This window comes from Cynocephalus volans, chromosome 8, assembly GCF_027409185.1.
Source record: "Cynocephalus volans isolate mCynVol1 chromosome 8, mCynVol1.pri, whole genome shotgun sequence".
In the NCBI taxonomy this organism is placed as follows: Eukaryota; Metazoa; Chordata; class Mammalia; order Dermoptera; family Cynocephalidae; genus Cynocephalus; species Cynocephalus volans.
The window spans coordinates 35324329-35338370 of NC_084467.1; the positions used below are offsets into that span (position 1 = coordinate 35324329).

A 14042-nucleotide genomic window follows, 5' to 3' on the forward strand; every position below is an offset into this window, starting at 1 on the left:
TAGAGTGCGGTGCTGATAACACCAAGGCCCCGGGTTCGGTTCCCATATACGGATGGCCGGTTCGCTCACTGGCTGAGTGTGGTGCTGACAGCACCAAGTCAAGGGTTAAGATCCCCTTACCGGTCATCTTAAAAAAAAAAAAAAAAAAAAAAAAAAGAAAATATGTTATTTATGCATAGAGTCATGAACCCTGTGAAAGTGGAAATCCCCACCATTTTGCCATGATTGTGAAGCAGACGTTCCTCGGCAGGTCACACCTTCCAAGAGCATGGCATGGTCGTTAAGGGCGTGGGTTCTGAGGGTTGGCCTCCCGAGCTTTACCTCTTAACAAGTAATAGGACCTTGGGAAAATCTTGAACTTCTCTGCACCTCAGTTTCGTCATGTCTATAAGGGAAATAAGACTATTGTGAGGATTGTCTGAGTCAATAGATATAAAGCGCTTAACACTTGGCAGCGTAGTGAGTGGTCAGTACAGGTCGCTATTCTTTATGAGATTGTACCCTTCTATAACAGCTAACATAGACACACACGGAGGCTTATTCTCCTTTTGGTGCTCAGTCAAATATATAACCCCCATCTCCCTCCCACCAAAAGGCCTATGTCTTCTCTTTCAAATTCCTCCTACCCTCCTGCCCACTCCCCCTCCTCTGGCCCCTGGCCCCAGTGTGGTCTGGATGGGCCCCAGAGGGGCAGGGACAGGGACAGGACGTGGGGCTGTATCTGACAGGAACCTGAGGGGCTGGCCTGGGAGGGGATTGGGGCCCGGCTTCCTGAAGGGAGGATGGGCTAAGGCAGGCACACAGTGCCGGAGAAGATGCCCTCCTGGGCCCTCTTCATGGTCATCTCCTGCTTCCTCCTGGCCCCCCAATACCTGGCACAAGTCACCAGCCAAGGTGAGGTGTATAAAGGGTGGAGATCACCTATGCCCAGGAAGAGGGAGTCCTGGGAGGGGATGTAGTAGGTCCTGTTGGTCCCCTACTCTTGTCCATAAACACGCATGGGAAGACCCAGAGCCCAATGCACCAGCTGTTCCTCAGATGTCTCCTTGCTGGCCTCAGACTCAGAGACCCTGAACTGTTTCTCCCGAACATTTGAAGACCTCACTTGCTTCTGGGATGAGGAAGAGGCAGAACCCAATGGGACCTACCAGCTGCTCTACGCCTACTCGGGGTAGGTGCTGGGCTGTATCCTACTCCCCATATATCTGTCCCTGTACTTAGCTCAGGTAAGTCCCACTCTAGTAGCTTCCCTGTCTTTGGCTCTATTAGAGGACTCCTCCAAATACATGCTCTAAGTCACTACTTTATAAACAGAGGTGCTTTGGATGTATGTGGGCCCCAGTTCAAGCCCCTATGTAACCCTAATCCCACCTATCCCAAGCAGGGAGAGGAAAAATGGCAGTATCGGAAACAAGTTGGGCATGGGCCCAGACCTGGGTCTTCAGGGCTGAGCATGGTGGTCGTGTAGGTAGGACCTCTCCTATGCCAACAGGGAGAAGCCCCGTGCCTGCCCCCTGAGCTCCCAGAGCATGCCCCCCTTCGGAACCCGATATGTGTGCCAGTTTCCAGCCCAGGATGAAGTACGCCTCTTCTTTCCACTGCACCTCTGGGTGAAGAATGTGTTCCTGAACCAGACTCAGACTCAGCGAGTGCTCTTTGTGGACAGTGTGGGTAAGGGCTTTCCTCCTGTCACCTTGCCCCCTTTATTTGCTTCCCCCAGTCCAGCTCCAAGAATCAGACTCATCTGTGCTTTTTCAGGACAGCATAGGTGTCCCTCCAGAGGCACCTCGAGTCCCCAGTATCATTTCTCCTAACCTTGGCATCCAGAGCTAGACTTATCCCACAAGTCATTTTACAACAGGGATGCCCTGGTCCTCCCACTGATGAGGATAAAGACATGAAAAGAGATCCCTGCTTTCGAGGAGCACTGAGTCTAACAAACCATATACTGTAAGGAGGTCACTGTTCTCATGAGGAAAAGAAAACAGGATAAGAGGCCTTCCCAGTGTGCCCTCCAGAAGAATGATGGTCTGTGATCTTTTTGAACCATAGGCTGTCCCCAATTCAGCCTCCAGCACCACTCTCTACCATTCATGGGTTGAACCACAGACTATGCACTCAGAGAGTTCTAACGTGTCCTGTCTTGCCCTCAGGACTACCAGCTCCTCCCAATATCATCAAGGCCAAAGGTGGCAGCCAGCCAGGGGAACTTCAGTTCAGCTGGGAGGCCCCAGCTCCTGAAATCAGTGATTTCCTGAGGTACGAACTCCGCTATGGCCCCAAGGATCCCGAGAACTCCACTGGTCCCACAGTCATGCAGCTGATCTCCACAGAAACCTGCTGCCCCGCTCTACGGAGGTCAAACTCAGCCCCTACTCTGGACCAGCCTCCATGTATTCACCACACAGTGCCTCAACAGGATGGAGCAAAGCAGACCTTCCCAACTAGAGAAGTATTTTGGCCTTCTTCTGCTCCACATCCCTACCCCCATTTTTGCCCCAGGAAAGGACAGGCCATGCTTTCTGGATTCCAGACTGGGTTGATCCTTGGGGAGTTAGCATAGGCTCTGTTAGCCCTTAGGAGCTATGTCTACTTAGGGTTCACCTACTTTGGGTTATTCTCACTGATAAAATTGAGGGCTTTCAGGCCTCCAAATTAATGACCATTTCCCTAAAAAGCCCTGAATACCACGTGAAACCCACCAACCTGTCCCACAGTCTGCGTGCTTGTTGATCCAGTAAGGAGCTTAGCTCCTCTACACAGGGTTGCTGTGGAGCTTCAAAATAAGGGATGGAGGCTGTCTTGGCTGAGAGGCAGGCCTAGATTCTGAGGCTGGGGTTTTTCTCCCAAGGCTCCATCTCTGACGGTGATGGGTGGTAGCTGCCTCATCTCAGGGCTCCAGCCTGGCAACTCCTACTGGCTCCAGCTGCGTAGCCAACCTGATGGGGTCTCCCTTCGTGGCTCCTGGGGATCCTGGTCCTTCCCTGTGACTACAGACCTGCCTAGGGATGCAGGTAAGTCAACAAAGAAATGGGGAGATGAAGAGATTTTTAAAAGAGATCTCTAGGGAGCACAGCTTTATAATACTAAGGTCATGGATTCAGATCCCTGTACCAGATAGCCACAAAAAAAAAAAAAAAAAAAAAACCTCTAGGGAGGCTTGGCTAGATATGGAGGCTATGAGAAGCAGGGTCCTTCCTGATGACCTTAAACTTGACATTGGGCAGGATAAACTATATTCACAGAGAGAAGAGAGAATAGGAGTAAATGTTCTAAGTTATGCGTGTAAAAATAATCTAGATACCCTACAGAGTAGGAACACATGGGCCCTGATGGGACTTACCTCTTTGACCTCAGTGGCAATTGGATTGCAATGCTTTACCCTGGACTTGAAGAATGTTACCTGTCAGTGGCAGAAACAGAACCATGCTAGCTCCCAAGGCTTCTTCTACCACAGCAGGGCACGGTGCTGCCCCAGAGACAGGTGAGAGTCAAAATGCTGATTGAGTTTTATGTCATGCGAGACAGGCACAATCTTGCAGAAAGGAAGAGATGTTCTTGGCCTTTTCACTCTCCTCCCTTGTCCCAAAACCAAGCAGCCTCCATGCTCTATTATCTATCTTCTCCTCCTCCAATGGGTGTTTTATCTTCTCAACCTCTCTCCATTCCCACCAGAAATGCCTTGGTTTAGTTCGCCCTTCATCATGTCACCTGGACCACTGCAACAGCCTATAGTCTCATTCACCTCCAGTTTATCCCCTGGCTGCTGAGAGAGTAACCTTTATCATGCTCAAACTTTGCATGAAGTTTGTGAAACTTTAACTTTGCCCAGCCTTCCCCTACTCAGATAAGTACTGCAATTTCCTGTTATTTATCAAATCCATGCAAAACCTAGCCTGGCCTTCAAGGACTTCCACCAGACCCTTCACCAATCCTTCACCCTCTTTACATCCAATCTATAACCAAGTTTTGTGGATTTTACCTATTAATTATCTCTAAAATCTGTCCACTTTGTCTATCACTGCCCTTACCTTGCGCAACCCATCATCATCGCTCACGTGGGCTACTGAAAAGACCTAGTAAGTGATCACCTCCTGAATCCAAATTATCATTCACGTAGGAGCTGGAGTGATCTTTTAAGAGTGCAGAAATGAACAAAACACTCCCTGCTTAAAAATCTTCAATAGCTTCCCACTGATCTTAGATAAAGAAAAGAACTCTATCATGGACTTAAAAAGTTCTAGAAGACTCAGCACCTACCTATGCCTTCAGCTTCACCTTATGCGATACCGCCCTTTGCTCTCTGTTCCAGCACCAGCTTTCTTTGGTTTCCTTATATCTGCCATATTCCCTCCTGCCTCTAGGTCTTTGCACGTACTGTTTTCCCAGCTCTCTTGTCTTTACTTAACTTCTACTTATCCTTCAGAACTCAACTCATGTTTCAGTTCCTCAGGGAACCCTCCCCTGACCTTCCTTATTAGATCCAATAGCACCATTATACATTTTTATTATATCATGTACCTCTCTCCTTCTTAAGTACTTATCATAGCTACATTTACATTTACACTTTATGTGGTTATTTGGTTGTCAATAAAATTCTCTCTCAGAACTCCAGTTGAAAAAGGCTGATCTTGAGCCAGCCTGTGGCTCACTTGGGAGAGTGTGTGCTGATAACACCAAGGCCAGGGGTTCGGATCCCTATACAGGGATGGCCGGTTAGCTCACTTGGAAGAGTGTGGTGCTGACAGCACCAAGTCAAGGGTTAAGATGCCCTTACAGGTCATCTTTAAAAAAAAAAAAAGAAAAAGGCTGATCTTGACAATACATGATCCATGAGGGCAAAGTCAATGTCTGTTTTTACTCACCAATATATTCTCACCTATCACAGTGCCTGGAACATAGTAAGTGCTCAGTAAAAAAATTCTGAATGAATGAATAATAGAAAAAAAACTATTAACAGCTTTAATGTATTCTTCCAGTTGTTCTATGTATTTACATATGTCAATGTACAATACTTAATTTTCTAATATAAATTGGATCACATTATACATAATTTGTGAATTCTCCTTTTTACCTAAAAATATATCTTGGAGATCATTACAAAAGATGTAGCTCATTCTTTTAAACAACTGCACAGATAGCCATAGTATAGAATGAATGAATTAAAGGGTGGCAAAAGTGAAGTCACCATTTCCTCTACCCAGCCCTGCTCTTCCTCTTATTGTCCTCCATCTAATCATCAGCTCAGTTTTCCAGGCCTAAAAAATAGAAATCCCCCTGGACTTCTCCCATTCCTATACCCTCCTCTCCCGTTAGAAACAGCCTTATCATTTCCACCTCCTCAATATCTCTTGAATCATCTCATTCCCTCTATCCCCACTGCCACTACCCTATTTTCAGACCCTTATCACCTTGCACATGAAAAACCACAATAGCATCCTAATGGATTTCTCTGCTTCTAGTTCCCCCTCACAAATCCTTTCTATAAACTGCAGTTTGAGTGAACTTCCTAAAATACAAAGCTAATTATGACACTTCCCTCTTTAAAATCCTTAAATGGGGCCGAGCCCGTGGCGCACTCGGGAGAGTGCTGCTCTGGGAGCGCAGCGATGCTCCCGCCCCGGGTTCGGATCCTATATAGGAATGGCCAGTGCACTCACTGGCTGAGTGCCGGTCACGAAAAAGACAACAACAAAAAGTCCTTAAATGCCTCCATAATTACTAGAAGTTTAAGCTCCTTAGAAAGGGCACAAGACCATACATGATATCATCTGCAATCTCACATTTACCATTTACCACCAGGCCCTCTATGCCAAAACCATTCTGCACCACTTAGAATTTTCCCCAAAGCACCACACTCTCTTATCTGTGCACAAGCATGTGCCTGGGACGCCAGTTTATTCCCTTTGCCTATCCTATTTATAGTCCAAGACTCAGTCTAAACACTGCCTTATCCAGGAAGTGTTCCCTGACACTCCCAGTCTGGGTTAGATGTTCCTCCTTGATGCTCCCAAGCCAGCCTATGCACATCACAGAAAAATATCAAGTTCTTCTGTCTCTCCCCCTGAAATGAGAGCTCCTTGAAGATTATTCTTCTATGTAACTCATAGGGCCTAGCACAATGGCTTGCACGTAGTATCAATTATTTGTTGAATAAATGGGTAAACATAACATGATAAATAATTTTAGTGATGGCAAGCCACTTAGGGGTTATAATCAGGAGGGAGACAAGATCCAGTTGTTCAATAAACAATATTATTGAGGTTATGGAGGGGAAGCAGGTGAGGGAGTGATTGGGTAAGGGACACAAAGAATAATTATGATTTCTAATGATGAACATGCAAATGATATTGATTTCATCATCACATACTGTACACAAATACTGATAGTCAACTCTCTACCCCATAAATATGTATAACAATTATGTTTCAATTCAAAAAATAAATTTAAAAAAAAATTATTGAGGGTAACTATGTTCCAGGCACTGGGGAAAGAATGACAAATAAAACAGAAAAGGTTTCAGCATTTGGGGGGCATACATTTTAGTTGGGGGCAGGGGAAAGGGGAGACAAGTAAAGAAATAAAAGAACAAAGTTACATGATAGAGACTAAGGGGCAGAGGTGCTAATTTAGACTGAGTGGTCAGAAAAAGCCACATCAGAGAGGTGATAGGTGAGTGAAATCTAAGAGGCAAGAAGGAATGAGTCACATAAAGACCTAGAGTCAGAGCAATCCAAGGCAAAGGTGAAGCGCAAAGACAGTGCACGTGGCATATTTGTGAGACAGAAAGAAGGCCCCTGTGGATAAAAGGTGATAAGCTGCCTTCAGAATCACAGGAGATGGGAATGACAAGGTAAGGAGGAACCACATCATACAAAGTCCTGTAGGCCCTGGCATAAAGTTTGGATTTTATTCCAAAGTGGGATGAGGAACCATTGATGGGATTTAAGCAGAAGAGAGACATGATATGATTTACATTTTTAAAAGATACATTTCTCTGTGAAATTATAAATAAGAGCAGAAGCAGGATCACCAGTTAAAAATTTGTCTTAATCCAGGCAAGAGATAATGGTGGTTTCATCTAATGTGACAGTGGTAAAGATCAAAATAGATTGGTGATATATTCTGGACATCATCAGATTAACGTTTTTTTTGTTTTTTTTTTTTCTTTTTTTTTTTTTTTAAAAAAAAGATGACCGGTAAGGGGATCTTAACCCTTGACTTGGTGTTGTCAGCACCACGCTCACCCAGTGAGTGAACCGGCCATCCGTATATGGGATCCGAACCCGGGGCCTTGGTGTTATTAGCACCGCACTCTCCCGAGTGAGCCACGGGCCGGCCCCAGATTAACGTTTTTAGAAGCAAATTTTGGTAGCTATATGGAGAACAAATTGAAGGCAGTGGTGAAAATGGAGGCAGAAATGCCAGTTAGGCTGTAATAATCTAATAGCAAAATACCATGTAGGGGTGAGTAAGAAGGCTGCTGTATGAGAACAAATTAAAAACATAAGGATTTTTTTCCTCCAGAAAGATGAAGCCTCTTTAAGCTTTGAAACAATCCTGTGAGGTAGGTATCATTAACCTATTTTACAAATGGAAGGAAACTATAGCAGAGAGAAATCAAGTAATTGGCCCAAAATTATACACCAGTAAATCAAGACCCAAGCTCTACAGCCTGTGCTATTTTCACATATCATGCCAGCTCTTTTCTTGAGGGGAAGAGGTGGGACACCGATGCAGACTTCAGAGAACAAAACATCAAGACATGAAGCCACAGGGAAAGCCCTGGAGGCCCATCCAGGGGAGGAGTTAGATTATAATCCATGCAAACCATAGTTCCTGTGGGATGGGGAGTATTGGGATTAGTCTCTGGGGCAGGCCTGATTCAATGGCTCTATGGGACTGGTTCTTAGGGACCCCATCTGGGAGAAGTGTGAAGAGGAGAAGAAACCAAATCCAGGATTACAGACCCTCCAGTTCTCTCGCTGCCAGTTCAAGTCACAAAATGACAGTATTATTCACATCCTTGTGGAGGTGACCTCAGCCCAAGGTGTTGTTCACAGCTACTTGGGCTCCCCTTTCTGGATCCACCAGGCTGGTAAGAACTTTCTTCTCCATTCCTCCCACAGTTCCCACCCCCTCCCAATCTGACCCTATGCCCAGGATCCCCAACTTCTGACCCATGGCCCTGGTGGCATGATGCCTCATGCACAGAAGGGCTCAAGCCAGTCCTTGCTGACATCCCTGTAGTGCTCATCCCTACCCCAAACTTGCACTGGAGGGAGATCTCCAGTGGGCAGCTGGAATTGGAATGGCAGCACCCATCATCCTGGGCCACCCAAGAGACCTGCTATCAGCTCCGTTACACAGGAGAAGGTCATCAGGACTGGAAGGTATGGTCAAGTGACAAATGCCCACAAACCTCACCACACAAGGTATTCCTGAGGTTCACCTTAGGAGTGAAGGTGTCCATGTATCCATGTTTGGGCTTGTGTATCTCTGTTTATCTGATTCAACTGGTACTGTAATCTCTCTTGGGCATCTGACTATGCTGCCTACTCCCACTTAAAAGTTTTTCTTCCCTGTGCCTTTGGGATATGTCTCCCCTGATTTTCTTCCTACCTCACTGGACTATCTCACTCTCCTTTCCTGGCTTTTCCTCTTCCACCTTTCTATAATATGTTGTGCTTTCTAGAGTTCCATCCTAGGCTCTTTTCTTTAGATAAATATATTTGTTCTCCCTAGGTGAGTTCTTCAACTCCATGGTTTTAATGACTATTCTTTATATTTATGATCTCAATTTTACCATTCCAACCCCCATATGGAAAGGAACTTACAAGCCACAGGCAAATTACCTAAACTTCTGCAGTCTCTGTTTCCTCATTGGTGAAATGGGGATAAAGATATCTACCTTACAGAGTTATAGTAAAAACTAAATATAAATGCCATACTGCCTAGCCTATAGAAGATACCCAATTTACATTAGTTAAATATTAGTTTCTTTGTCTACTTTTATTCTTATTTACCACATGTATATACAACTTCTTACCAGACAGCTCTAACAAAACCCTCTCACCGCTGGACATTTCACACTCAATGTATGCAAAACTGAACTCTTCTTCCTCCCCAAATTTATTCTACATTTTTATTGAGATATAACTTACATATAATAAAGTGTACAAATCTTAATACACAATTAATTTGTACATGTGTATACACTTATGTAACCATTACCATGATCAAGATATAAATTATTTCCAGCACTCAAGAAGCTCTCTTTGCACCCTACAGTCACACACACACACAAGGTAAACACTATCCTGATATTACCATTGAATCGTTTTGGCTGTTGTTGAACTTTATGAAAGGAACCACACCATATCTCTTCCTCAAACTTACTTCTCCTCTGTTCCCTCTTTCTGACAATGGCACCACCACTTACCCAGTACCCAAGCCTGGAATCATCCCCGATTCCTCTGCCTTTCCCCTTATCCCTTCCCCTAGATATCAACAAGTAAGTTGAGTACAAAAAGGCACTAATAGTCCTCAAATGCCTTCTAGGACTGCCTTAGCCTCATGTTTGACCACGCAGCCTTTCCTATCCATGCTGCTAGCACACTAACTACGCTGTAACCCCCAGCCAAGGAGTTTAGGCAGCATTAAATGCTTCTTGGTGCTCCTATGGTGTCTTGCACTAATTAATTGTTGTAATTACTGTATTTACTTGTTTGGATGTCTCTTTCGTTAGACACTCGAGAGACCGTGTTTTGTTTATCTTTTCCCCCAGTGCTAGCCCAATGTTTGGCACATCACAAGCAGTTCATAAATGTTCGCTCAGTCTCCCTGCTTGTATGCACGATGCACCTAGCACAAGTCTGACACCCTCTGTGGCATGCGTATTACTCGTGGCCTGGTCCGTGTGGCTCTGCGTATTTGAACGTGTCTCGGGGTCTCCATCGCCCGACCTGGAGCGGTAGTGAGAGCGCCAGGCAAGGCCTCCGCGTGTCGCCGACTGTGGGCACGTGTACCGGGCTCTCTGCCGAAGGGACGCGTGTCAGGACGCGCGGCTCTCTGTGAAGCTGGGGTCTGTGCGGCCGTGCGAGGTCCCGTCAGCGAGCTCTATCCTGCTTGTTTCTGCCGGTGAGGCTCTTGGTGGGGATTCCCGATCGCCCGGGAATCCTAAGCTCCAAGACTTCGGTCAAGCAGATGCCGGGCTCTCGAGGCCCAGACGCCCAGACACCCAGCCACCGCACTCTTCTTCTCTGCGCAGGTGCTGGAGCCGCCGCTCGGGGCCCTGGGAGGGACCCTGGAGCTGCGCCCGCGGTCTCGCTACCGTTTACAGCTGCGCGCCAGGCTCAACGGCCCCACCTTGCAAGGCCCCTGGAGCGCCTGGTCCGACCCAGCGAAGGTGGAGACCGCCTCCGAGACCGGTGAGGGCCGGCTGTGGCAGAGCGGCACTGCGGCTGCGCGAGGGGCGGGGTGCCGGGCGAGGGGCGGGGCTCTGAGCGCACCCGTCTGCGGCGAGCTGATGTGTGCAGTGCCCAGGGGCGACAAGGGGCGGAGCCAGGGCAGGGTCGGGATGGGGTGGTTGGATGTGGGGGCAGGGCTCTGGCCAAGGTCAGCCGAGGTCTGACCGTTTTTGTCCCCTAGCCTGGATCTCCTTGGTGACCGCTCTGCTCTTGGTGCTGGGCCTCAGCGCCCTCCTGGGCCTGCTCCTGCTGAGGTGGCAGTTTCCTGCGCACTACAGGTACCGCCCCCTCCAGGCGGGAGCCTGGGCCGTGGGCCGGGCGGGGCCGGAGGCGTCTAAACCAGCATCCTAGGGTCACTCTATTACACCCGCTCTCCGGACCACCGCATGTCCCCACCTGTGGCTTCAGCCGCTTCCTGCACGTCTCTGGGAATGGCACGGGCTCTTTACACTCTAGCATGCCCACTATACTGGACACCTCAAACAGCCCCATCTCCTGGCTACTCATCTCAGTAACAAGGCTGCTGTCCCCCCTTCACCCAAGCCAGAAGACTTAGGCGCCTCCCTCCCCACCTCCACCCCCATCCAGTCAGTCATCAGGTCTGGTTATTCCATCTCCTAAACCTAGCTCAAACAATGACCCCCTTTCTCTAGCTCTACAGACACTCCCTGACTCACTGAAACAGAGCCTCTCCTCTCCAATCTAGCCTCACACATCCAACCAGAATTATCTTTCTAGAATCCACACATGAACCTATCATTCCCCTCCTCAAATCCCTTTAATAGCTCCCCAGGGTAGAGTCCAGACTTCTTAGAATGACAAGCGAGGCTCTGCAAAATCTGGCCCCCTCCAGCACTTCTACCCTTTTCTGCCTTGTGCATCAGCCTTGCCAAACTGTTGGCAATTTCCTCCACAGGTCAGATGGTTTTACTTCTCTGTGCCTTTGCACATAATGTCCCCTCTGCCTGGAATATCCTCCCTAGCTGACTAATACCCATTCATCTTTACATAACTTTCTTCACCAACTCTTAAGAAACCTTTCCTGACTGTCCCCCGTGAGCCACTCTTTTGTGCCCTAATACAGTACCAATAGTGTTTGATGGCATTTATTTCTTTTTCTTTTTTCTTTTTCTTTTCTTTTTTTTTTTTTTTTTTTTTTTTGGCGGCTGGCCAGTATGAAGATCTGAGCCCTTGACCTTGTGCATTTATTTCTTTATAGGAGTATATCTTCCTGATTATACCTTACTTGGTCATCTTTAAATCCTCAGCATAGTGCCTGCCAAATAGCAGGCCCTTAAATAAATGTTATTAATGAATGACTCATTTATGTGGAAAGAGAAGGCTGAAGGATAGAATCCATCCCACCTCAGTCCTTCAACTAGTAACATCTACTGATTCTTGAAGACTTAGAAGTCAGCTCCTCCAGGAAGTGTCTTTTGATGGTCCTCGGCTGGGTTAGATGATGCTTTTGTAGGCTCCCATTTCTGAACATGTCTGTCTTTGAACTTTTAATCTGCCTATATGTGTGAGCAGAATGGAATGTAACATCTCTGCAAGTAGCCAGATCCCACAAAAAGTTGGGGGACAAGAAAGAGGTGGTGCTTCTGAGCCAGTCATGCTCAGTGCCTTTTCCCCAATTTACAAGATGTCACTCCTGCTCCCCTGGAGACATATGAATGAGGTCAGAGAAGAGGCCTGAAATGTTCAGATAAAGTCCTTCCACATGGAAATATGAAGCTAAAGAATCAGAGGTTTTCCCAACACACCTTAATCTGTACTTTTCCCAGATAGACCACCATCCCCAGTAACTTATTAATAAGCTCCGCTTGTTCTCTTCATTCATTCATTCAACTAATTTCTTGAGCACCAACTATGGGCCAGATAGTATTCTATACCCTGGAGATACAGGAATGAACAAACAGACAAGCTTTCTGCTTTTGTAGAGCTTACATTCCAGTGAAATAGACAGGCAGAAACAAATATATATATAACAATATGATATATGAAGGCACTCCAAAAAGTTAATGGAAAGATTCATATTATCTTTTAATTCCACTTTCCATGAAATTTTTGAAGACTGCTCATTCAATAAAGTCAGGTGCTATAAGGAAAAACAGGCTGGCTGGATAGCTCAGTTGGCTAGAATGTGGTGCTGATAACACCAAGGTCTGGGGTTCAATTCCTGTACTGGACAGCCCTCCCCCAAAAAGAAAGAAAGAAAGAAAAGAAAAACAAAGCAGAGCAGGAGATAGATAGTGAAGGGGTAGGGAAGTGGTACCATTTTAGGTAGGGTAGTCAGAGAAGGCCTCTTTGTCAGGATGACATTTGAGCAGAGACCTAAATGAAGTGAGGGAATGAACTGAGTGTTCCAGGCAGAGAGAGCAGAAAGAGTAAGGCCCTGAAGAAGGAATATTTGAGCAACTCTGCACCACCCTTTGTGGAACCTGCCCACCACGACTTCCCTCCCCACCTGAGGTTTTCTTGTCACATGTAATCCTCTACCCTAATGTATTGCCTTGACTATGCTCTTATTTCTCCAAGCTTTACTCTCCCTCCTTACTTCCTCCCCCGCTGCCCTGCCTCAGTGCTCTCATCATCCCTTCCAGCTCACTCCCATGACTCAGTCTCCTTCTGTTCCTTCTCCCCAGGAGACTGAGACATGCCCTGTGGCCTTCACTTCCAGACCTGCACCGGGTCCTGGGCCAGTACCTTAGGGATACTGCAGCCCTGAGTCCGGTGAGTGCACTTCCCTTCCCTGTCCCACCACCACTGTGGCTTGGGGCTGAGTCCTTGCCCCCACAACACAACTTGCTCAAGGTCCTTGCCTACCAGCATACCATCCACGGTACTACTCCTGCCCAGTTCTCCTTCCCACACAATCCCCTCCTCCCACAGAATCTATTCTAATCCAGCTCCTTTTTCCTTTCTCTCCCAGCCTAAGGCCACAGTCTCAGATACCTATGAAGAAGTGGAACCCAGCCTCCTTGAAATCCTACCCAAGCCCTCAGAGAGGACTCCCTTGCCCCTGTGTTCCTCCCAGGCCCAGATGGACTACCGAGGATTGCAGCCTTCTTTCCTGGGGAGTATGCCCCTGTCTGTGTGCCCACACATGGCTGAATCAGCATCCTACTGTACCACCCACATTGCCAACCATTCCTACCTACCATTAAGCTGTTGGCAGCAGCCCCGAGATCAGGCTCCTCACGCCCTGTACCCTGGACAGATCCAAACCCTCTAGACCTCTCTGGGAACCTCCCTACTTTACCCCCCAACACAAACACCTTCAGACCTCACCTCCATCCCCCTCTGTACCCTCATAGTTGGGCTTCATAGCAGTGATCTTAGCATACTGCTGCTGACGTAAATCCAGGAGCCTTTCTCTATAGGCAGGCTCATTTAGTCAAATGAGCCTCTTTTACCATCTTTCTCTCTCCTCTTTAATGCCATCTCCTTGGAAGGAAGTCTACTTCTCCACTTCCCATTTACTCTTCAGGCTATGTCAATTAGTTCCCCTATTACCACTTTCCTAATGAAATTCCCAGGCAAAGTTCACCTCCGATCTTATTCATCATC

The 14042-nt window shown here is 47.0% G+C and overlaps 1 protein-coding gene across 1 annotated transcript; it reads left to right on the forward strand.

The window, feature by feature from the left end:
* Positions 1-815: 815 nt before the first annotated feature.
* Positions 816-13768, forward strand: MPL (MPL proto-oncogene, thrombopoietin receptor). The gene is made up of 12 exons (XM_063106283.1): positions 816-894; positions 1039-1171; positions 1493-1671; positions 2154-2452; positions 2852-3014; positions 3358-3484; positions 7914-8098; positions 8251-8393; positions 10271-10430; positions 10651-10747; positions 13118-13205; positions 13405-13768. Exons 1-12 carry the CDS (start codon positions 816-818, stop codon positions 13705-13707), a joined length of 1956 nt encoding a protein of 651 aa, XP_062962353.1. The 3' UTR covers positions 13708-13768.
* Positions 13769-14042: the final 274 nt, after the last annotated feature.